Raw genomic sequence first — 24,860 nt, 5'->3', positions numbered from 1 at the left:
ACACACACACACATATACACACACACACACACACACACACATACATACATACATACAGTGCAGGAGATGTTCTCCTAATGGTGTGCAGGCAAAACAGGCTCTGGCCTAGTTCCTCTGGCTTTTTATCTCCTTCCCTTATTTCCTTCACAGTTTTTTGCTGCTGCCTTATTGTAAACTCCCTATTGGAAGAACCTGAGCGTCTGAAGAGGAATGGGGTGAAAAAGCCCATGCTGCTGCAGCAAACTGCTGTCCCCTAATAGATTAGATCAGTCTGGAGAAGTACCTGCCACACACACATAATATATTATACATTATATATGTGGTCGGGAAGTGGTTAAGAACAGGAGCACACCCCCCTTTTTTTCCAGGTCAGCAGTGGATGTAGACCAGACAACTTTATTTTTTAAATAAAACACTTTTTGGTGAAGGAGTAGGGGGTGGGGGATCTGGGGGCCCTCATTTAAAGGGCGTAATGACGTACAGTCAAGAATTTGGCAGGGACCGTCGCCTGAACATTAGTCTGAAGCTCGAACAGCGACTATCTCACCAGAGTGTGCTTGTACACATTCTGGTCTGTAAGGATATAATTGACATTACAAACTCCATTTTTGATCATGCAGCTTCCATTTTGCCATTATAGATAGACTTCGTAGGAATCAGTAGAAATTAGTATTATTTAGAAGGGACTTTCAAAACTGCTGACTATGCCTTGTCCATTTACTCTAGATAATGATTAGGAAAGTCTTTGAGCAGCTTGACATCGTTACTCTGACCAGAGTAAATAGTAGGTAAAGTCATGGGTGATTAATCATGAAGGTTTCAGTAGCATCTAATTATCTGTATTATGATTGGTTTAGAGAAAACGCCTCATTGTACGCCTTGACAACAAAAAGTTCAATGTGATTGACTATATATTCTGTATCAATGGACAATAAAAATCAGAGTTCTTGCATCATATCTAGCTCTTGTGGTGTTTGAATTCTCCATGCGCATGTCAAGGGAAGCCAACAGTTGTGACATTGAGTGACAGACCCCAACATCTGACAGTAGAAGGAGAAGTCCACACGGGGACTCCAAGCGACCAAGGGGACCCAGAAAACAGCCTACCCCAACACTGTCAATCCAAGACACTGAGCAAACCAGCTACTGTAAAATGGTACGTTTACAGTTTTACATAGCGAGTCTACCGATTTACATGTCTGCCACGCTTATTGGCTGCTCCAAGAGATTAATCTTCCAGTGCCCAAGTAATCGGGAAAGAGGGATCTTTCTCCCCAGCGAACATAGCAAACGTGCTCTTGCAAAAAAAAAAAAAAAAAAGACACAAACACACACACACACACACACACACACACACACTAAAATCATTAGTAAACATACAAAATGCCTACTAAAAGCTAAAATGTGTAGCGAGTTAAGCCACCATGCAAAGGAGACGCTGCTAAACACGTGTTCAGAGGCAGTTGGACACTTTTTTCACATTCAATGTGTCCATGCACACAGTCTAGTTTATTGCCGTTTTTAGGCAGTTGCGTTTAACCTTGTTTTTCCAGAAGCAAAAAAATGGGTTCAGACACAAAAAGCGGCTAAACGCGGTACCAGCGTTTTGCAGAGATTTCATTTATAAAAGCTTTTTAACCACTTAATAACCGCCCTATAGACAATATACGTCTACAGGGCGGTTGCATAACTCTGGGAGGGCGTACATTGACGTCCTCCCAGAGTCGCTCTCCCGCGTGCGCCCCCTGGGGCGCGCACACGGGAATGTCCGTGACCGCCGGGTCCAGAGGACCCGGCCGATCACGAATCGCGGTAAATTGCCGCTGATAGCGGCCGTTTACCACGTGATCGCTCCGTCCAATGACGGAGCGATCACATGTAAACAAACCGGCGTCATTTGATGACGCCGGTTCCTCCCTCCTCTCTCTGCATACCCCCGCGCAATACTCTGCATAGCCCCCCCCTGCGCAATACTCTGCATAGCCCCCCCCCTGCGCAATACTCTGCATAGCCCCCCCCCTGCGCAATACTCTGCATAGCCCCCCCCCCTGCGCAATACTCTGCATAGCCCCCCCCTGCGCAATACTCTGCATAGCCCCCCCCCCGCGCAATACTCTGCATAGCCCCCCCCCCTGCGCAATACTCTGCATAGCCCCCCCCCTGCGCAATACTCTGCATAGCCCCCCCCTGCGCAATACTCTGCATAGCCCCCCCTGCGCAATACTCTGCATAGCCCCCCCTGCGCAATACTCTGCATAGCCCCCCCTGCGCAATACTCTGCATAGCCCCCCCTGCGCAATACCCTGCATAGCCCCCCTGCGCAATACTGTGCATAGCCCCCCCCCTGCCCAATACTCTGCATACCCCCCCCCCTGCACAATACTCTGCATACCCCCCCCCCTGCGCCAATACTCTGCATACCCCCCCCCTGCGCCAATACTCTGCATACCCCCCCCTGCGCCAATACTCTGCATACCCCCCCTGCGCCAATACTCTGCATACCCCCCCTGCGCCAATACTCTGCATACCCCCCCTGCGCCAATACTCTGCATACCCCCCCTGCGCCAATACTCTGCATACCCCCCCTGCGCCAATACTCTGCATACCCCCCCTGCGCCAATACTCTGCATACCCCCCATGTTGGGCCTCTGTATGTGGCCACGCTGTGTAAAAGTCTCACACATTTGGTATCGCCATACTCGGGAGGAATAGCAGAATGTGTTTTGGGGTGTAATTTGTGGTATGCATATGTTGTGTGTGAGAAAAAACCTGCGAATATGAACATTTTGTGAAAAAAAAATAAAAAATAAAAAAAATCTTGATTTTGCAAAGAATTGTGGGAAAAAATTACAACTTCAAAAAACTCATCATGCCTCTTTCTAAATACCTTGGAATGTCTTCTTTCCAAAAAGGGGTCATTTGGGGGGTATTTGTACTTTTCTGGCATGTTAGGGTCTCAAGAAATGAGATAGGCGGTCAGTACATCAGATGTGATCAAATTGATCAATTTTCAGTAATTGGTACCATAGCTTGTAGACTCTATAACTTTCACCCAGACTAAATAATAACCCAATTTATTTTTTTATTTTTACCAAAGATATGTAGCAGTATACATTTTAGGCCAAATGTATGAAACAAAAATCCTTTTTTGCAAAATGTTATAATAGAAATTAAGAAAAATTCATTTTTTTACAAAATTTTCTTTTTTCTTTTCATTTATAGCGGAAAAAATTAAAACCGCAGAGGTGATCAAATACCACCAAAAGAAAGCTCTATTTGTGGGAAAAAAAGGACAAACATTTCAATTGGTTACAGTGTTGTATGACTGAGTTATTGTCATTCAAAATGTGAGAGCACCGAAAGCTGAAAATTGGACTGGTTATTAAGGGGGTTTTCGTGCCTGGTGGTCAAGTGGTTAAAAAGTGACACGCTAAATACACTGCTGCTCTCTCAGCTGCTACTAACTCTGGTCTCACAAAATGGCTGAAATGGTTAAATACTTTTTTTGAGCTTAGGGAGGGTCTTATGATGTTTAGCTAAACGCTTATAGACGCAAATGCAGTAAATCTCTGCTAAAATCGCGGCAAAACGGGCGTTTCTAAATGCCAGTTTTAGCCTTTAAAAATGTGTGTTCAGCAGAGTTTGCATCGGTGTCCCGTGTGCATGGGACCTTAAAGTTGTGTCTGAATGAGTGCTGTGGCCTGTACAGTGTGAATCAGTGTTTTTTGGGTGGCTGCATCTGTGTACAGGCAGCTTATGTTATGCTACAGAGAAGCAGCAGCTATATGAACACAGCCATGTCCTATTTGGAAAGGTGTGTTAGACCCCTTTCACACATGCAGACCTCAGTTTTTTCGGTGGACCTGAACGGACGCTCCATACAGTTCTAGGGAGCGATTGAGGTCAGTCAACATCCAATCCGCTTCGATCTGGTCCGCTAAACTCAGACGGATGGAAACCCCATTTTCCATCCGTCTAAGCCAGAGGTGCCCAACCTTTTGAAGGCAGAGGGATACTTAAGCGACTTGGTAACCGGTCACTACACACAATGAGCGGAGGGGGCAGATGACATGTCTGTCCAGTATGCATATGCAAAGCAGACAGACACAGCCCAATCTACTCTATGGGCCCTCTGATCCAGTCAGATAGAAGGGGACAGATCCACTTCTGTTTTCTTTAGCAGATCGGACAAAAGTCTGTTTACAACTGCCGCTCCAAATAGGTGCATTGGAGGGTCCCAATTTGGGTCGGACCAATTGCGTGAAAGGGGTCCCCAAGGTTGCTTTTACACTGCGCTACAATTGACCGCAGACCTGTGGTTTTCCCGCCAGTGAGCTGCACTTTTCCATAGACATCTATTATATCCTGCAGGTCTGGTGCACTTTCTGAAAAGCCTCTTGCTTCCTCTACTGCCGGCTTCATTTACAACACTGATGCTCTCGGATGGCAGGTCGGCAATCTGGGCTTTTGCCAACCAGCCATCCCAGAGCAGGAGGTTGCAGGCTACATCAGAGGGCTCTGCAGGCCACACGTGGCCCCTGGGCCACTGGTTGGGCACCCCTGGTCCAAGCAGATGAAAAACTGACAGGCGGATCGGTTTTCATCTGATCTCCCAGGTCCATCTCCACAGTGAGCAGAGACAGACCAGTCATCCGCTGGCTCAGCAGGAATCAACAGAGTGATCCCCGCTGAGCAAACCGAGTCCATCAAAAACTAACATTTTGTGTTAAAGCCCTTAGTCAGATATACGGCCTCACACAGACCTTCAGGGACACTCCCACACCTGCACGTGTCAAATTAGGAGCTGTACAGCTGCTGTGTCCCCATAGAGCAGTGTTTCTCAATTCCAGTCCTCAGGCCCCCCCAACAGGTCAGGTTTTCAGGATTTCCATTATTTTGCACAGGTGATTTGATCAGTTTCACTGCCTTAGTAATCACCACAGCCTTTTCATCTGAGGGAAATCCTGAAAACCTGACCTGTTGGGGGGGCCTGAGGACTGGAATTGAGAAACACTGCCATAGAGTAACAAACCGCTTACAATGTTTGCGCCAGAGAACCCATGTAAATGAGCATTTAATTTTGTAAAAATATTTTTACAAAATGTAAATGTTATTTACAATTACATTTTTTGTAAAATAAATAAATTGTGGGGGGTTCTTTAGTGAAGCAAACATCAGAAGTCTAAACAGACCCCTTATGTCTCACTTCTGATACAGAGAAAGGGACTGCAGACAGATTTTCGTGCTCATTACAAACTGAAGCATAGCAATAAAGGTCTACTATGCTTCAGTTATGGATGAATACAGTACATGATACCGATCGCTCAGTGTTCAGAAAAGGAAGGCTCCCCCACTCTCCACCCTGAATCAATTCCCCTGTGAGCCCTGCAGCAGCCAGTGGGTGGGAGAAAAGTGGAAGCCAGCAGAGCTGTGGGAGGAGAGGGGGCATGGGCAGCAGAGGAAAGAGGATCCTGGAAAGAAGAAGGGAACTGGTGCATCAGGGGCCATTACTGGATCTGATCCCTGTAGTGTGCCCCTGCATCTGCTGAAAGCCATCGGGAGAGAGGAGGAGAAGAAGCCAGCTTCCAGGGGCTGCATGGACAAAGTCAAGTTCTCTTATTTTCTCACCATCAAAATAGGCAATTTATTTATTTTTTCCAAAAAGGAACACTTACAGCTTCTTTTTTGAGGTCCCCTTTCAGCCATGTATCATCAAATATCACCACCTCTTCTTTCCAATCCACTCCCTGGTCAGCCATTAGCATGCGCATGGATTCACAACGACCTGAGACACAAAGCAACTATAAGGATATGTTTGATAATCCATTTGCCCATAATTTAAACAGCACCTACATTTATAGCGTATTTTGAGAACATCCGATTACCTGGTATTTGAGACAGTGTATGGCATTCTGTGAAGCCAAGCTTGCCATCTTGAATTTCATTGCCAAAAAGATCCACCTCGAAAGGTCACTGAACCTAGACAATTGGTCCATTTATTTGCTCACGGTCCATTTATTTGCTCTCCATGTCAGTGGTGAGCAAACAAATGTCAGCATTTCTGACTTCCATTTTAAATCCATCAACATCAAACTAAAGGGCAGAGTTTCCTAGCTTGGTTGTGAGCAGCATCCTGTTAGATGATCAAGTTGACTTTCCTTAAGTTGTCAGGGTAAGCTTTGCTACATGCCATATACTGTACATACACATATAATATCTCTCTCTCCCTCTCTCTCTCTCTAACAGTACCCATTTTCTAAAGGTAGCCAAAAACTTCGGATTACCAAGAATCCATTGAAAGTGAAAAAAACTTGATATTCACAATTTTCTTCCCTATACTTGCCATGTCATATTGCTATGATCATACCCATTTATAGGCAAGCCTTAAAAAAAAAAAGTTGTAAAAGGTAAAAGAAAAAAAAAATCCCTAAAATAGCTTCCTTTACAGTGCAGTCCTTCACTTACCTCATCCTTAGATTTTGCTTTTAAAGGTCTATTTCTTCTGAGAAATCCTCACTTCCTGTTCTTCTGTCTAACTACACACAGTAATGCGAGGCTTTCTCCCTGGTGTGGAGAAAGTATCTTGAGGGGGGGGCAGCAGGAGTGTCAGGAAAACCACTAACACAGCTCCTTTATCTGCAAAGTAGAGGGTCCTGTCTTGCCTGCTCGCCCCCTCCACCCTCAAGATACTTTCTCCACACCAGGGAGAAAGCCTCGCATTACTGTGTGTAGTTACAGACAGAAGAACGGGAAGTGAGGATTTCTCAAAATAAAAATAAATTTAAAAGCAAAAATTGAAGGAAGAGGTAAGTGAAGTAGGACTGCACTAAGGTAAAGGAAGCTATTTAGGAAGGAAAAAAAAAAAAAAAACACTTACCTTTACAACCCCTTTAAAATTAAAATTGTACACCAAGTCATGTTCCATGGTATAAGGGCGTTTTCCTCCTTGTTATGCCTCCCTATCAGTTTCATTTTTCTGTATGTCTGCATGTAGATGGGATGGGGTTGGGCAGTGGTGTATTTAGGTTTTGTGCTGCCCTAGGCCTGACTAAATTCATACACCCCCTAATTTAAATACGACCCACCCTTCCTGTCAAAGCCACACCCCTTCCCATTTAAGACCCGCCCCATCATCTGTAAATCACACTCCTTCCAGACCCCCGCCCCCTCCATCTCCCCCCCTAGCAGCAAAAATACTCCTTCAGCACAAATCCTCACACTCATATAACCCCTTCCAGTGAAAATCCCCCTTCTCGGCACAAACTCTTTCCTTCACCTCCCCTTTCCCAGCACAAATCCTCCCCCATCTCCCCCTTCCAGCATAAATCCTCACGTTCAGAAAAATCCCTCATCTCAAACCTGTGCCTCCTTCTCTCCCCTTTTAGGACACCCCCCCCAGCTCTTTCTCCTGTTCTGTAAGAGCAGCCTCCTATGTTGGGACTTGTAGTGCACTTGGGGGGCTGAGATATGGCAGCCTTTTATGCTGGGACTTGTAGTACACGCTGGGGGGCTGAGATATGGCAGTCTCCTATGCTGGGAATTGTGGTGCCCTCAGTGGCGGAATGAGGATTCCTCAGTCCCCCACAGGCTAAGGCACTACAAGTCCCAGCATAGGAGGCTGCCATATGTCAGCCCCCCCCCCCAGAGTGCACGGCAGGTCCCAGCATAGAAGGCTGCCATATCTCAGCCCCCACAGTGCACTACAAGTCCCAGCAAAAACAAGGCACTACAAGTCCTCCAAACACAAAACAATGAGACTGCACAGCCTTCCACCCCCTCCCATACTCTCACTCCTTGGCTGCCATACACTTCGGCTTGCCACACTCCCCTTACAACAGTGTCTCCTACCTGAGTCTGGGCTGGATGTCACGCTGCATGGTGAAGCAGTGGGCGGGATGTCTGAAGACACATCTAGGCTCCCAGACCCCGGCGCACCGCACGGCTGCAAATAACTCTGCACTGGTCAGGCACCTCAGAGGCTGTATGTGAGATGGGAGGAGGCCGCGGGAGCCGGGACTCGAGGCCTTGTCGGCCTAGGCCAAAATACAGCCCTGGAGTTGGGAACATAGACCATGCAGTGTTCAACTAAAGTAACTAAAGCCAATATGCAATAAATGAATGGTTTTAAATTTGACCATTTACCAATATTTGTATTATGCCAATCACAACTTTAGCAAAAATTATACAACTCTTTTGCAGATTAAAATTACTTTTATTAAGTCTGTTTTCGCTACACGTTTGCCCCTGGTGTGTATGTAGCTCAACATACAGCTTAAACCTTGCATCTTTATTACGACGAACAGATGGTGGCCATATAAGATGCGTATGAATAATGGTGGAACTAGAGATAAATAAATGAACATATAAGAATTATATGAACACAAACAAATGTTTACTAGGCATATAAACAGTCTATCAGTGATGCTGTCCCAGGATCATCAAGACCTAGGAAACATGTGGTGCATGCTTAGCCGACTCCATGTGGACTGTCCAGTGGAAAAGAGGTGATAGGAAGTGAAGACAGTTTAACACGACAGGAAATGTACATTACCATAGAACACTGCCCATCGACAGTCTTTTGTTAAGAGTGACATCTAGTGGACATTTGAATTACAAGTCCAGATATTACTGTATTTCCTTGTAGGCCAAAGGCATGACACTCCCCGCCTGGTATCATAAGATGCCACCATTTCTCAGAGCACTGTCACTAGGAATAGGTTCTATTTTCGAGATAGTCGATCTCCTTAGCATAGGTTTCGTGCTGTACAGTACAGATAAGATCCTGGGACTGTTGGAGCTCTAATGCTGAACTGGTCCTTTGAAAATGATGCCATCCTTTGTGGGCACAGCTGTTTAAGTCACCCTTGAAAGAGTGAGCTATATGGATAAGACCAGAAAAAGCTCAAACAAGCCCCTTCCATTTTGAGAATCTGGTAAATGTGTCAGATTGAAGTTGCAGTCTGAAATGGTGAGATCTCAGGACGGATGTCAGTATCTGATTATGGTTGGTAGGTACATAGTGCCTGTGAAGAAAAATCAGAGTTAGTCTTACCGGAAACTGTTTCCAGGAGTCTTCCAGGACAGCCCTTGAGAGACGGAGACACATCACCTTCAGCTCTTTAAAAGGCGGTCCCCTCAGGCATCTGGTCAGTTTTAATCCAAGAACCGAAGGACGGAGCTGAAATACAGTTAACATATATACAATTTATATTATACCTACCTCAAAGAATAGGGTGGAAACGTGCTGTCCTGGAGGACTCCTGGAAACAGTTTCCGGTAAGACCAACTCTGATTTTCCCAAGGCGTCTTCCAGGACAGCCCTTGAGGATGAGCAAGCACTCACCAGATTAGGGTGGGAACAAAGCTTGGAGGCCTTTCCTCCCAAAGGCTTGATCACTCAAGGTGTCCAATCGATAGTGTCGAATGAACGTTGACATGCTTGACCACGTGGCGGCCTTACATATCTGCTCTGGGGTAGCGCCGGCTCTCTGCCCAGGACGTGGCTAACGCCCTTGCAGAGTGTGCCTTCAAGCCTTGAGGGTCCAAGTGCAGAGTTTTGTACCCTTCCAAGATGGCCATCTTAATCCACCTGGCTATTGTCCCTTTTGAAGCCCGTTTTCCCTTTTGATTTCCAGAAAAAAACAAACAGGGCCTCTGATGTTCTAAAGCTTTTAGTTGCTTCCAGATAGGCAAGGAGGCATCTTCTGACGTCTAGCCGGTGTAGCTGTTCTTTGCTATTTGCAGGCTTATTGCAGAAGGAAGGTAAAATGATGTCCTGACTTGTGAAAAGAGGAAGCGACTTTTGGAATAAAGGACTGGTCAGTCTTTAAAATAACTCTATCCGCCAATACCTGCATGTATGTTTCTCTGATTGACAGAGCTTGGAGTTCGCTGACTCTGCGAGCAGAAGTCACCACGACTAAGACTGTTTTTAAAGTAATCAGTCTTAAAGATGCCTCTGATATTGGCTCAAAGGGCTCTCTAATGACCGTTTTCAACATAATGGATAGATCCCATGTCAGCACTTTTCGGCATGGGGCCGGGCGTTGTTTAGCAACTGCTTTACAAAATCTGTTAATAAGCGGGTCCTGCTGTAAGGAGCACTGAACGTAAACTGATAGGGCAGCAATTTGTACTTTAATCGTGCTTAAAGCCAATTTCTTGTCGATGCCCTCTTGTAAGAATTCCAAAATTGTTGGAGAATCGTATTCTTTTTCTATTCTCTTTAGCCAGAGATTAAATTTTTTCCAGTGCTTCAGGTAAATTGCTCTGGTATTTGGTTTGCGACTCTAACAGAGTTTCAATCACTCTGTCCGATAGACCCTTGGATTTCAGGATGTCTATTTCAGATACCAGGCCGCCAGATTCAAGAAGACTGGAACTTGAGACAGCAGGTCCTGACTGCACGGTAACATCCAAGGTGGTCGATCTACTAAGGACAGTAGAAGTTAAAACCACACCCTTTTTGGCCAAAAAGGGGCTATTAGGAGAAGGGAAGTCTTCTCCATTCTGAACTTGGAGAGGACTCTTGGTAAAAGATGAAGTGGTGGGAAGGCATAGGTCAGGGTGAACTTCCATTCGTTCTGAAGGGCATCGACTGCCTCTGGTTGATCTCTTGGGTTCAGAGAGGAAAAGTCTGGTAGTTTGGCATTTTTTCTGTTTGCGAAAAGGTCGATCTCCGGAAGACCCCACTTGGCAACTACTTCTGCAAATACTGTCGGATCTAGAGACCACTCTTCTTGTGAGATTATCTGTCTGCTCAAAAAATCGGCTAGATTGTTCTGTGTACCCTTGAGATGGACTGCTGACAGCGACTCCAGATTCTCCAGATCTTCCAGCAGTTTTTGCTTTGTTGGTGCCAGGAACAGCAAGTTGTCCAAGTAGGAAACAACTGTTATGGCCTGGAGTCTTGGGGGGCCAGCGTCTCCGCTAGGATCTTGGTAAAGATCCTCGGGGATGAGGAGACACCAAAGGGGAGGGCTTGGCTCTGAAAATGGTAGATATTTTCTCCCACTCGAATGGCTATGCGGAGGAAATTTTGGGAGCTTTCCCTGATAGGAATATCAAGGTAGGCATCCTTCAGATCTATTTTTGCCATGAAACCGTCTTTTCAAAGCAGATTCTTGACAGAATAGATGGACTGTGTTCAATGGTTTTAGGTTGAAGATCAGGCGATATTTGCCTGATGGCTTCCGCACCAAAAAGACGTGCGATTAAAAACCTTGGCCTTCCTCTTGTTTGGGAACTGGTATGGTATTAGAACCTTCTGATCTACTAGTTCTTTTATGAGGTGTTGCAGAGCTTGAGCTTTTATCAGGTCTTTTGCCAGTTGTGTAACCAAGAATCTTTTTGGTGGTACTTGTTTGAACTCCAAAGCATAGCCCTTTTCTATGACTCCCCTGACAGAACTGTTGGTCAGTTTTTCCCATTGTGGAAGGAAGTCCCCCAATCTTCCTCCCACTTGGATCCTGGCATCACTGAGCCTTGGGATTTTTGTCAGGAGGGTTAAAGAGCACATTGGCTTACTTTTTCCCCCTTGTGCTGCCCAGGGTCTATTTGGCTTCCCTTTTTCTTGAGTTTTCTTCTGCCCTTTAAAAGGAACGAAAAAAAACTTCCTGGGACCTGACTTTCAGGAAAAGTTTTTTTATCCACAGTGCGTTCCAACGCTTCATCTAGCGGAGTGCCAAACAAAAACTTACCCGAAAATGGAATGCTGCAAAGGCGTAATTTAGAGGCGGTATCTCCCGGGCAGGTTTTGAGCCAAAGAGTTCTCCTCACAGCCACTGACAGAGGCTGCCCTGGCTGAAAGCTTTACCGATTCTGCCGAGGCATCTGCGATAAAACCCACAGCTTTAAAAAGCATGGGAAAAGATTTTAACAACTCTTCTCTAGGGGTACCTGTCAGGTGTTCCTGCAATTGTTTGAGCCAAAACTCCAAATTACGTGCTACACACGTGGTTGCTAGGGCTGGCTTAAAGCGGGGGGTTTACCCAAAAAAAAAAAATTAAGTTGCATCTAGCAGAGCCAGCATACTAATGACATTACATTTCGGAAGGTTTTTTTTTTCTCTCGGTACATACCTTTATATCCTGATGTTGTCCAGGGCTTCCGGGTTCCGATGACTGCGTGACTGGGCGTTCCTATCCTTTCGTTCGATGATTGACGTCTTGTGAAACAGGTGACCTGTCACACAACGTGCGTCAGACGTCGGGAAAGAGCCGAGCTGCGAGTCGGCACTATACGGCGCCTGCGCAGTCAGCTCTACACGGCGGGCGCAGGCGCTGTATAGTGCAGACTTAGCGCGGGTATTTCCGGAAATCTGGTGACGCGCGTGGTGCGACAGGTCAACTGTTTCACAAGACGTCAATCATCGAACGCAAGGATAGGAACGCCCAGTCCCGGAGTCGTCCGAACGCGGAAGCCCTGGACAAAATCCGGATATAAAAGGTACGTACAGAGCAAAAAAAAAAAAATGCCGAAATGAAATGTTCTTACTATTGTACTTTTAATGTAAAAAAATCGTTTAGGGTGAACCTCCACTTTAAGGTTAGCCATAGCCGTGTCCCAGGATCTATTGAGGATAACATCCCCCCTTTTATCCATGGGATCCGCCAAATGTCCCATATCATCGAACACAAGGTCCGAGTGCTTTGATACTTTTGCTAGGGGGGCATCCAGTTTGAGGGACCGATTCCAGACCGCAGTGGGGTCCTCATCAAAAGGAAATCTCCTTTTCAGACCACCTGAAAAGAAGGGCCTTTGGTCAGGTTCCTCCCATTCCTTACGAACCAAGTCTGAAACTAACTTGTGTACTGGGAAAACCTTCCGTTTTTTCCTGCTTAACCCCTGATACATCCTATCATGCCGTGAGAGCAAAGTCTTTTCCTCCTTCAGCTCTAACGTCTCATGAATGGCCCCGATTAATTCATCTACCTCCTCCTGGGAGAGTTTGAATCTAGTGGGGGTGTGGGAGTCATCCTGATCATTTTCTTGCCCAGAATTTGGCTGGGAAGAATCCGAATCAGAATTTTTAAGGGAAACCTCCTCATTCTCCACAGGATCACCTGATGCTACCAGAATTGGAGAGGTGGGCACCTCTTGCTGGCTAGCAGTTGGACATGGAATTTGTGTGTCAGCAATGAGCTTTCTGAAAGATTGAAAAGTAGCTTGCACTTCATCCTTAAAAATAACCCAAAATTTATTAAGTGGGGAATCCTCTTTGCCATGTATGACAGTTGTAACACAAGGACCACACAGGCTTTTGGTATAGCCAGATGCAAGTCTTGAATTACATGTGGCACACTTTTTGTCTCTGGAAGGGATTTTAACACTGTGGTCTTTTGGCTCTGACAGGGAACAAAAAGAGGGAGAGGGGTCTTTTTTAGAATATACACAAAACAAGTGCCCCCGCCTCCCCTGTCCTAAGGTGCCCACTGAGCTCTACATAGGAATACAGACCTATCTAGCTCCCCTTTACACAGGTGAGAAACACAGGAAAAAAAAGGTTCTGGCACAGCCAGCCTACCTTGAAGAGCCGGCGCCAGACTCCCCTGGAGCGTGTGCAGCGTCCATACTGCTTCGGTATGCAGGCAGAGTACAGCCCATGCTTGCTGCCTTTGTATGCGCCGACTTGGCCTTCCATCCAACCCTGCGCCAGAAAACCGGAACCTGGAGCTTCCCGCGCACAGTGATGATGCGCGCATCCTGGCCTGGAGGTTATGCCCAGCGTCTTCCGGGTCATGGCGTCCACCGCAAGGAGAGCGCTTCTCCCGCCGCCAATGCAGGCCATCACTGCCCACTTCCTCGCCGGGCACCAGAGGGAACGGGGAACTCCATGCCCAAGCGGAGGGAACCTGTGGCCACAAAACAGAGATTTACAAGGTGAGGGAACAACCAGCCCAGCCGTCTTCCCCAGCCCTTGGATATGGACACTCTCCCAGATCCATACCCCTGAGAAAAGATGGTTCCCTTCAGGTGACATGTCTCCTCCGTTCTGAGGAAACACATAAAAACTGACCAGATGCCTGAGGGACCGCCTTTTAAAGAGCTGGAGGTGATGCGTTTCCTGTCCAGGGAGGAGCTCCGTCTCTCAAGGGCTGTCCTGGAAGACGCCTTGGGAAAGACTTTATTCTGTATTTTCTCATAGGTTCTGTTTTTTTTTTTTTTTGTTTTTAAGAACCCCTGGACCGATCTGGGTGAAATTTGGATATGTTGGTCCCCCAGATCAGGGGATATGTAATGGCAGGGATACCTTGTGTGGAAAAGGGGTGTTCCAACTTTGGGGACAATTGGGGTGCTCTTTGCCTGGAGATAATTGGTTTAATCCTTAAACTGATCTCAATATCTCCCAGGCAGAGCTTGCTGTGGTAATATCGTCTGCAGTGTCATGTAAATGAACTTTGGTCTGTCTCTCAAGAAGCGTTCATGTGAATTTCTATTGTTTAGCAGGTAAGAGCTTACCTCCGAGTCACCTCGTCTGGGTAAATGACCAGTAATTAACACATGTGGATTACATCGGAGACAGCCGTCTGTCTCCTAAAAGAGGTCTATAAAACCATTGTATGATGCTGGAGGTGGAGTGTCATTGTCTGATTAATTCAAGTATTCCTTTTGCTGTATAAGTAACATGCCCTCTCTAAAGCTATTCTATACCTGGACACCCTTCATGAAGTCTTGGCTCATGTTTGGGGGAGAATATTTTAACCATTCATCTGTATTCATCTCCCCTATCCCTCTACCTTCTATGGTAGCGATAATCATTTATGCTTGGCGATTGAGGGATTGAAAGAAGGCCGCAGTACCTTACTTACTGCAGGTCTTAACAACTGGTGGCAAGCAGCGGGGTTGAATGGGACGCATAAAGACAGCAGGTGAATGGCCCAGCATTACGAGAGACTAAAGAGGACTACGCTAAAGGATCTGCTGGAAGCCCGAGGTCGGGTGGCAAGCAACAAAAAGAAAGCTACCCTCATAGCAGAACTAATGGAGGGCGACCAAACCAGCAGCATGGCGAATGTCAGCCAGGAGGAAGCAGAGTTCCAACAGAAGGTGATGTGGAGGCTAAACCTATATGGGCCAAATCCCACACTGGAGATGGTGACGCAAGTCCTGGCGCAGGTGAACGCAGAGCACAACAGGCAAGTTTAAACCAAGGAGACACCGCTTCCTTACCTGGATCTATAAATGGAGGGCAGCGGAGAAAGATTAACTATGCTGCTTTTAAAAGTTTTTCGGACGGAGAAATGGAAATTGACGCATACCTACGTCAATGCGCTTTGGAGGGTCTGAAATCTGAGCAATGGGCCGCGATTCTAAGCCGCAAACTCACGGGCCGAGCAGCAGAGGCATACCGAGCAGTTCCTGATACAGCCATACACGACTACGCCAGGGTAAAGGACATTCTGCTAGCCAGGTATGCCGTGACCCCAGAGACTTACAGGAAAACGTTTCTGGCATTACGGAAAGGGGGCCGAGACTCCTACACTGAATGGGCTTTTAGGATGTATCGGCCGGATACAAGGCTGCCAAGCCGCGACGCTAGAGGAGGTGCTACAACTCTTCTTGCTAGAACAATTTTTTGACCACACACACACACACACACACACCGGAAGCCGGCCACAATCGAGGAAGCGGCCAAGCTGGCAGACGAGCATCACAAGGAAAGAAAAGGAGAGGCTAGTGGAAACCACCCTCTGGAAGGGTCCAGAACCCCTACACCAGGTCCTGTGACCCACCACCGACCGGACGTGGTACCACCCACTACACCATTAAATTTTAACCAGAGACCGCCATTGGTATGTCACCAATGCAATCAGCCAGGGCATTACAAAATACATTGCCCTCAGCGGAGCAGAGGCAATTGGGTGCGGGCATCACCACCACCGAGGGCAGCCACTCACCACTATCAGCATGAGCTGCTGGAAGACCACAGCACTGAATCTGAGCAATGGACCAAACTACATGAGGTGAACCTAGCACAAGCCAAGGGGGACAACCGGGTGCACCACAGACAATGGGTCACAGTAGATGGAAAGGAGGCTGAGGCACTACGAGACTGGGCCACCCTCACTCTGGTGCAGCCTCACAACGTATCTGTGAAGGCGCGCACCAACAGGACTGTTGCAGTAAGAGTGGCAGGAGGTGCCATCCACAAACTACCCACAGCCCAAGTGCAGTTAAATTGGGGCACCGGAGCCAAGCAGATGGAAGTAGGCATTATGTCGGGCCTACCTACGGAAGTATTGCTGGGGAACGATTTGGGGTGCCTAACTTCACAGCTGCTTACCCCAGATTCCACTGGAACCTGCCCTGTGACTACCAGGGCGCAAGCCTGACGAGCTGGACAGACGCACTCAGAGGAACCACAGGTAGGAACTGAAAACCCCGTAGTATGCCCGGACCCCATCCTTTCTGGGGCACTCCACAAGACTTTGACCAAGCCCAGCAGTCAGATCCCACCTTAGCAGGTTACAGGAAGGCTGTAGGTACCCCCAAGGAAGGTAATGCTCAAGAGAACTTCCACTGGGACAAAGGACTGCTATATAGGGTCACAGGGGGAGTGGGAAGTGGGGCAGCCCAAGTTATAAAAAGGCAGCTAGTTGAACCCTGCAAATACAGAGCAGAGCTTCTAATGCTCAGCCATGATATCCCGCTAGCCGGACATCTGGGTATCAAGAAAAAGAATGATCGCCTTACCCAGACGTTCTTCTGGCCAGGGATATCAAAAGACTTGCAGACGTACTGCAGGACATGTGACACGCGTCAAAGGATTGGGAAACGGGGGGGACCACCCCAAGGCCAAGTTACGGTCCCTACCTATAATAGAGGAACCATTCTCCAGAGTGGCAGTAGACCGTATAGGGCCCCTCAACAAACCCAGCACATCCGGAAGGTGCTACATCCTCACGGTGGTGGACTATGCCACCAGGTACCCCGAGGCGGTGGCGCTCCCCAACATTGAGGCGGAGATGGTAGCAGAAGCTCTAGTCAGGATGTTTTCTCGAGTAGGATTCCCCCGGGAAATACTCTCAGATCAGGGAACCCAGTTCACGGCAACTGTCACTCAACAGTTATGGCAGAGCTGCGGGGTGAAACCGTTATTTAGCTTCCCCTACCAACCCCAGACCAACGGCCTTTGTGAACGATTCAACGGCACGCTTAAGCAGATGCTCACAGCGTTCAGAGTCCTGCAGTCAATGGGAGAAATTTCTACCCCATCTCCTGTTTGCCTACTGGGAAGTGCCCCAGGCGTCGATTGGGTTCTCCCCCCTCAAACTCCTATATGGGAGAAAAGTCCGGGGACCCCTGGACCTCATACGGGAGCACTGGGAGGGCAACACAGGAATGGAAGGGATCCCGGTTTTGCCGTACGTGCTGGAGTTCCGGGACTGCCTGCGGGCACTGAGCGAATCAGTTCGGGAGAGCCTACAGGCAGCCCAGAAATGACAGAAACAATGGTATGACCGGGGAGCACGAAATAAGAACCTGGAAGTAGGGCAAAAAGTATTAGCCCTCAGACCATCCAAAAAGGACAAGCTACAGGCAGCATGGCAGGGGCTATTTAAAGTGGTGGAACGGATTAGCGACACCACCTATATTGTGGCCATATGTTCGGATGAAAGGATCAGAAAAGCCTTTTATGTGAACATGTTAAAACCGTACTTCGAGCGCGCCGAGGACGTGGCCGCTATCTGTGCCCCGTCCACTGACGCTAGTGAAGGACTCCCCTTACCCGACCTGCCGGCAGCTAATCAAGTTAACCTAGAGCAAGTTGGGTTGGGGGAGCAACTAACTCTCACCCTGAAACCCGAGAACTGCCATGGGTGCATGGCAGAGGTTCAATACCTAGGGCCTAGAGTAGGGTCTGGGAAACAGCCCCCCGAACCCGCAAAAGTAGAGGCCATAGCCAATTGGCCCCAGCCCCGCACCAAGACGCAGGTATTGGCGTCCCTAGGCACCGCCGGGTATTATAGAAAGTTCGTCCCGGAGTATAGCACCCTAGCGAAACCCCTCACCGACCTGACCAAAAGGTCCCTACCCAAGCAGGTAGCCTGGTTCTCAGAGTGTGCAACGGCGTTCCAGGGACTCAAGACGGCATGGAGCACACAGTGGCATACCTCAGCTGCAAGTTATTACTTTGGGAGGTCAGCTATGCCACCATGGAAAAAGAATGCCTGGCTCTAGTATGGGCCTTAAAGAAGCTCCAACCATACCTTTACCCTACTCACTGACCACAACCCCCTCATCTGGCTCAACTGAGTCTCTGGAGACAATCCCCGGTTGCTGCGCTGGAGTCTAGCTTTGCAGCCTTACAATTTTACACTTCAATACCGCCCGGGCAAGCAGAACGGCAATGCGGATGGACTTTCCCGCCAAACCGACTTGGAAGTATAATTTTGACCCGGACATTCCCTAGCCAACCCGGCAGGGTCTAGGCGGGCATGCCTACCCATGAAACTAAGGGGGGAGTATTTTGAAGAAAATAGACTTTGTTTTTTTAAGAACCCCTGGACCGATCTGGGTGAAATTTGGATATGTTAGCCCCGATCTGGGGGACCATCAGGGGATATGTAATGGCAGGGATACCTTATGTGGCAAAGGGGTGTTTCAACTTTGGGGAAAATTGGGGTGCTCTTTGCCCGGAGATAATTGATTTATTCCTTAAACTGATCTCAATATCTCCCAGGCAGAGCTTGCTGTGGTAATATCGTCTGCAGTGTCACGTAAATGAACTTTGGTCTGTCTCTCAAGAAGCACTCATTGTGTGAATTTCTATTGTTTAGCAGGTAAGAGCTTACCTCTGAGTCACCTTGTCTGGGTAAATGACCAGTAAATAACACATGTGGATTACATCAGAGACAGCCGTCTGTCTCCTAAAAGAGGTCTATTGAAGGAGAGGCTCGTTAGTAAAACCATTGTATGATGCTGGAGGTGGAGTGTGTCATTGTCTGATTAATTCAAGTATTCCTTTTGCTGTATAAGTAACCTGCCCTCTCAAAGCTATTCTATACCTGGACACCCTTCATGAAGTCTTGGCCCATGTTTGGGGGAGAATATTCGAACCATTCGGAATAATCATCTTGGAAACTGCATTCATCTCCACTATCCCTCTACCTTCTATGGTAGCGATAATCATTTATGCTCGGAAATTGAGGAATGAAAAGAAGGCCGCAGTACCTCACTTACTGCAGGTCTTAACAGTGCCATTGTGTTGGACAAGTGTATCTCCTAATCCGCAACACTGTTGACGTAAACATAGAAATGTCTGGTCTCATTGTACATGTAGCCTAGCACAACCTTGCTGCTAGTGTAGAGCTGGATATCCTTGAGGTCAATGTCCATCTCTGAGGTTATAAGTTCTGCCAGTTCAACGGCTAGTACCAGGGTGTGGAGGTAGCTTTGCCCATGACAAATTCTACGTGGCATCGTGCTGTAGTGTCAACAGTTCTTAAGTAGGCCACAGCAGCTATTGCCTTGATAGAAGCATCACAGAATATGCAAAGGGTTTGACTGTCTTTGTAGAGGGTATAGGGGCATATGGGCGTGAAACACGGAGATCAGATAAGACCGATAGAGAGTTCTTCCACTTTACCCAAGAGTTCCTCTTATCAAGGGGTAGTGGGGCATCCCAGTCGGATGTTTCACGAATCAAGTCTCCAAGTAGGGCTTTACCTTGAATTGTAACGGGTGCTGAAAATCCTAATGGATCGTATAGGCTATGGATTGTGGACAAGACACCTCTGCAAGTGAAGGGCCTTTCTTCTATTTGGAAGGAAAAGGAATCAGATTTCAAGTCCCAAATAGACCTAGACTGTGTTGTACAGTGTAGCGCTTACCCCCGAAGAAGCCACTGGTTAGTTTGGGACCGGCTTTCCAAGTTACCTTCTTGACTTGATCTAGGGGTAACTTGTGAGTGTGAATAAAGAGCAAGTGTCCAGACACAAATTCAGTTTCAATGCTTTAAGCCAAGGGCCCAAACTAGCCAACATCAATATGACACGATGGAGAAAGGTTGATGAGCGTAGAAGAACTTTAGTATCAGGCCTTGGATCTTAGGAGAGAGCAAGCCTGCTCTCAGCAATAGCCAACTCAATTCTTCGCCACCCAATCAGGGTGGGTAAAGTGCCCCCGGACAGGCAACCATCTCAGGCCTGGCAGCCGGAGCGCCACTTGTAGATCACTGGGAGGAAACAGACCTCGGCCACAGGCCTGGCTCAGGGCCTCTGCCACAGGCTAGACAATTTAGGATTTGTGAAATCAGTTGGAGCAAATCCTCCCAGTTAGTTCAATCAATGTCACCCACTGACAGCTTGAGCATACCTGTCATACGGTGTGGTGACCGGATCCCCGATGGTTCGTCTAGGTCTCCAGGACAACCTCTAGTTCTAGGTGCTCCCGAGCATATTCCCCACTGTACAGCTCCCGGCTTAGGATCCTCTCAGCAGAAGGTTGGGACCCAGCAAGTCGCTGGAGCCCCTTTCAATGTTAGGGTGAGGCTCTGCATTGATGCCTGAACTCAGCCTGGCAGGACGCGGTGGCGGGGCCCATGGATGCGCATACCCTGAAGGTGGGTATCGCACCTGTAACTCGGGCCCCGCAAGAACAACCCGCCAAAAATGGCTGCCAGATATATCCCCCCTCCCAGCATGCCCAATGAGGGAGAAACCCCTCCGAATGGCTGCTGGGAGGGTCCCCCAGAATCCCTCTAGCGCCAACTGTCGCCCAGCGGTGATAACGCACCCCTGGAGCGCAGACTGACCTACAGGACAAATTCTGGAAATGGCAGCAGCCTAAAATTTCCATAATTAGTGAATGGGAGTAAATTAAGCCTCCCATTCCCCACTAATTTTAGTATAGCGCCTGTACTGAAAGTAGGGGGGCGCTACAACAGGTAAAGCATCTGTACCTAGATCCAAGTACCTTCGATCGTTGGAATGGTCTTGAGCAGGGAAAGCTTCCATTAACAAGTTTGCTTCCAAACAGCAAAGAGGTAAAGTGGAGGTTCACCCTGAAAGTAGGGGGGCGCTACAACAGGTAAAGCATCTGTACCTAGATCCAAGTCCCTTAGATCGTTGGAATGGTCTTGAGCAGGGAAAGCTTCCATTAACAAGTTTGCTTCCAAACAGCAAAGAGGTAAAGTGGAGGTTCACCCAAAAAGTTAATTTTTAAGATTAGATTGATGCTCATTTTGTCAAGGGGAATCGGGTATTTTTTTTTAAATTGAAGCAGTACTTACCGTTTTAGAGAGTGATCTTCTCCGCCGCTTCCGGGTATGGGCATTCCTATTTGATTGACAGGCTTCCGACGGTCGCATACATCGCATCACAATTTTCCGAAAGTAGTCTAACGTAGGTGCGCAGGCGCCATTTAGAGCCGCACCGACTTTCGGCTACTCGTGACGCGATGTATGCGACCATCGGAAGCCTGTCAATCAAATAGGAACGCCCAGTCCCGAAGACCATACTCAGAAGCAGCGGAGAAGATCGCTCTCTAAAACGGCAAGTACTGCTTCGATTTAAAAAAAACTACCCGATTCCCCTTGACAAAATGAGCATCAATCTAATCTTAAATTTTTTTCCGGGTGAACTCCCGCTTTAAGTCTGAGATTGTAACAAATGTAGATAAGAATGTTTGGACAGCCGCACTCTGAAACCTCTGAAAACTTTTACCAATAAAAGGCAACCGAAACACCACAGTAAAATACAGGGGCATGCAGCGGACGCGTTTCACACTATTGGTTAGTGCTTACTCATAGCTCAGTTTTGGACATTGCATCCTTTGAGATTGTAACAAGCAAGCATTTCCTGCGCTCTTTTAAGAAGACAGATTGCAGACTCAATGGAAGGCAAGGATTTCAAACGGGCTTCTAGATAAAAGTCTCTCCAAATTGTTTTGTATCTGAGCCATACTCAAGTTCACCTTCTTGGGCGGAATGTCTGAGTCCGTAGATAGCAACTGCAGGTGAAGGGCTATTGCCCATAAGGAGCATTGTTGGGACCATTCATTTGAGCTCTTTATTTGTGGGCTCACAAGATCTCTCCCAAGGAGTAGGATAATCTGATCCTGAGAATCAAGTTCTGGTATCAGATGCGCTATGCGTTTCAAGTGTGTGATGAGCAGCCACATCTGGTGTAGGAATTTCAGATCTATGGTCAGGGATCTGGTTGCATTTGATAAGAGTTGGCAAAGACAAGCATGATTATCCCGTCAATGGACTTGACTTGGTAGCTGGATGCTCTCCTCCCAGTCTCCACTATTTCTGCACAAGTTTTTAATGAGTAGGGAATGCTGGGGCCTTTAATGTCAACAATATCAAAGAAGATGGAGCTGGCTAATGACTTGTTACTTTGGTCATCCAGAATTGCATAGAGCTTAATAGCTGTGTGTCTTTACCTGCTAGGTAGACTGACTAGGCATATTTTGGAGCAGGATCTGCCACCTATGACTCCTTTGCAGACCTCTGTACATTGTGAAGTGATCTCTGGTGCAGTTGTAATGGTTTGCTCTTCCTCCCCGCCTTGCTCACTAGTGCTAAGAGTGTGTTGTAAAGTCCATGGAGCTGGCCCAGGATGTAAACCTGTGTTGTGATCTGAGCTGTCACATTCTGTGCATTTTAAACTGACCTTACAGTCCTTGGCGAGGTGAGAGGTTTGAAAAGCAGAACCTGTAGCAGATGTGGTTCTCCTTGAGGAAGGCCTTGCGGTCTGCAGGGTTTTCTTTCTGAAGGCTCTGCATTTTAGGAGGGGGATGTGGTTTCCGATGCAAGGGGCACTGCTTACCAGGATCTTTGACCATTGTCTCCGCGTTAGAGAAGCTGTCGGACCTGTGAAAATAATCTGGAGTTTTGTGTACTGCTACTGGAGGTTTGCAAGGGTTAGGTCCTGAAGGAGCAGCACATGACCATTTAAAATCAAAACTTGGATCATTTCTTGTTTTAGCTTGCTGACACACAGTCCACAAAAACAGAAAACAGAGGGAATGGAACATCATGCTGTCTTTTAAATAGAGATCCATGCGAAATCCACCGCTCTTGCAAGTTATAGGGTAACTTTTGTACAATGGGGTTGACACCTCTGGCTGTGTCAAAGATCAGCCCTGTTGGGGGTCCTTTGAGAGATATCAGGGGTCTTAACAGACCTCTGACATCTTCCCTTTAAGACAGAGAAAGGGACTGAGGACACAGATTCCCCAGTCCCTTTCTCTGCAGCCTCAGCTAAAATGAATGGAGAGAAGCTCCTCCATTCATAAACAGGTTACGATGCTCAGTTATGTGAATGGACAGAGTCAGTGATCACTGACTGTCCATTCTGAAAAGGTAGGTTTAGCGGCTCCTACCTTCGCTCTCCATCCTGACAGATTGAGGGTGGAGAGCAGCACGGGGAACTAGGCGGCACAGGGGACAAAGGCAGCACAGAGCACAGGGGCAACTCCCCTGCCGCACTGATCGCCCAGGTATCGGGGTGAAGTATCAGAGCATTCCCCCCCCCCCCCCCCGAGTACAAGTACTCTGGGAAATGCTCAGTATCGGGACATCCCTATGAAGTTCCATTAGCAAGTCACTTCGCTCCCTAAGTTTCTGGTAGGCTTTGTAGGGTATTTTGGCGAAGTTATTAAGTCTTTTGAATAGTGCACTTTCTACTGCTTCTGCTGAACCATAACACTCAAGTCTATCCCAGATCGTCTTAAGACCAATGTCTGGGTGGTTTATATTTATTGCCCCGATTCGCCTGGCGTGCTCGGCAGACTCATTTCCAAGTCATTTGATCAGGAGGTCTATCTCTTCACTGCAAGAAAAGCCCAAGTCTCCGATAGCATTTTGAAAGGAAGACCGCCAGGCTCTGTAGCCTTCAGGGCGGTCAATAAACTTTAAGTCCCTTGGGTAGCTCACGTCATGCAAAGAACCTTGCAAAGTCTATGGTGGCTTGGTGTGTGTTCCCATGGTGATATGGCTGTGTATAGTCATACCTTTTAAGTTCAATAAAGGTTTATTGAATTTTTAGACAAGTATAAACAGAAAGTCAACATGGTTTGATCGAGCGTCGGACAAAGGGCGACCCGAAAATCATAACATACACAATCCGTAATATAGAAAATACAATGGTACAAACAAACAGTTACTACATATTACGGGTATAGCAAATATCAGTGTTTACAAGGCCTATCCGCGACCTATGATGGCCTCCCCCGACCTGGACGCCCCAATGGGATCCTGCTGCGTCCACGGCTCAGGGGAGTAAGGGGGAAAAAAAAACTACCTCGGATAGGCAGGTGACTGCAGTACCCATACTCGCTGATACCTCGTTCATTGAAATAAAAGTAGTAATAACAAAATACAAAAGTAACTGGTCACATAAAATAGTCAGAATGTGCATGAATGGAAACCAGGGTGGAGAGAGTCAGCCAGAAGAGAAAACGAAAAGACAGGTGAAGAGGAGAGAAGGCCTGAGGCGGAAAAAGGAGAGAAGGGAGGGGGGGAGGGTAAGGGGAGCTGTGTGCTCAGTTCCCATCAAGATTTCATCATTTTGGCTCGGGTAAATTCAGGAAATTAAAACAAAAACATGAAATAAAAAAACAGTTTACTAGCAACAGATTAAGGCAGGTAGAGGTAAAATCAAAACCGCTGGAGGCAAAGACTACCACTGTGTTCGGACCCAGGGACCAGTGTCCGCAGGGAGTCACAGGGACACCGTGGGCGGGAGTCTTTGAGTTTATCTTAAGTGGAGTAATGCCTCCAGACACTTCCAAGTAAAGGAAAATTTAGTGTATCCATTGAGGGATTTGGCTTGCAATTCCTCCATAAGCATAATGCCATTCATTTCATTCATCCATTCGATAATAGTTGGGGGGGAAGACGACTTCCA

At 47.4% G+C, this 24,860-nt stretch overlaps 1 protein-coding gene across 3 annotated transcripts in view; it reads right to left on the bottom strand.

Annotated features, from left to right (window-relative positions):
• Positions 1–24,860, bottom strand: part of LOC120909157 (glutathione S-transferase P 1-like) — a 218,229-nt gene that overhangs the window by 71,485 nt on the left and 121,884 nt on the right. For 2 of the 3 annotated variants that reach the window (XM_040320862.1, XM_040320863.1), the window contains one exon: positions 5,676–5,785. In XM_040320862.1, the coding sequence (XP_040176796.1) occupies positions 5,676–5,785 (110 nt within the window). Of the gene's footprint in view, positions 1–5,675; positions 5,786–22,622; positions 22,823–24,860 lie in introns of all 3 variants that reach the window. The other variant, XM_040320861.1, reaches the window with a different exon arrangement.

The sequence above is a fragment of the Rana temporaria genome, chromosome 8, assembly GCF_905171775.1.
Source record: "Rana temporaria chromosome 8, aRanTem1.1, whole genome shotgun sequence".
In the NCBI taxonomy this organism is placed as follows: Eukaryota; Metazoa; Chordata; class Amphibia; order Anura; family Ranidae; genus Rana; species Rana temporaria.
This window is presented reverse-complemented; position numbering and strand designations above follow the sequence as displayed.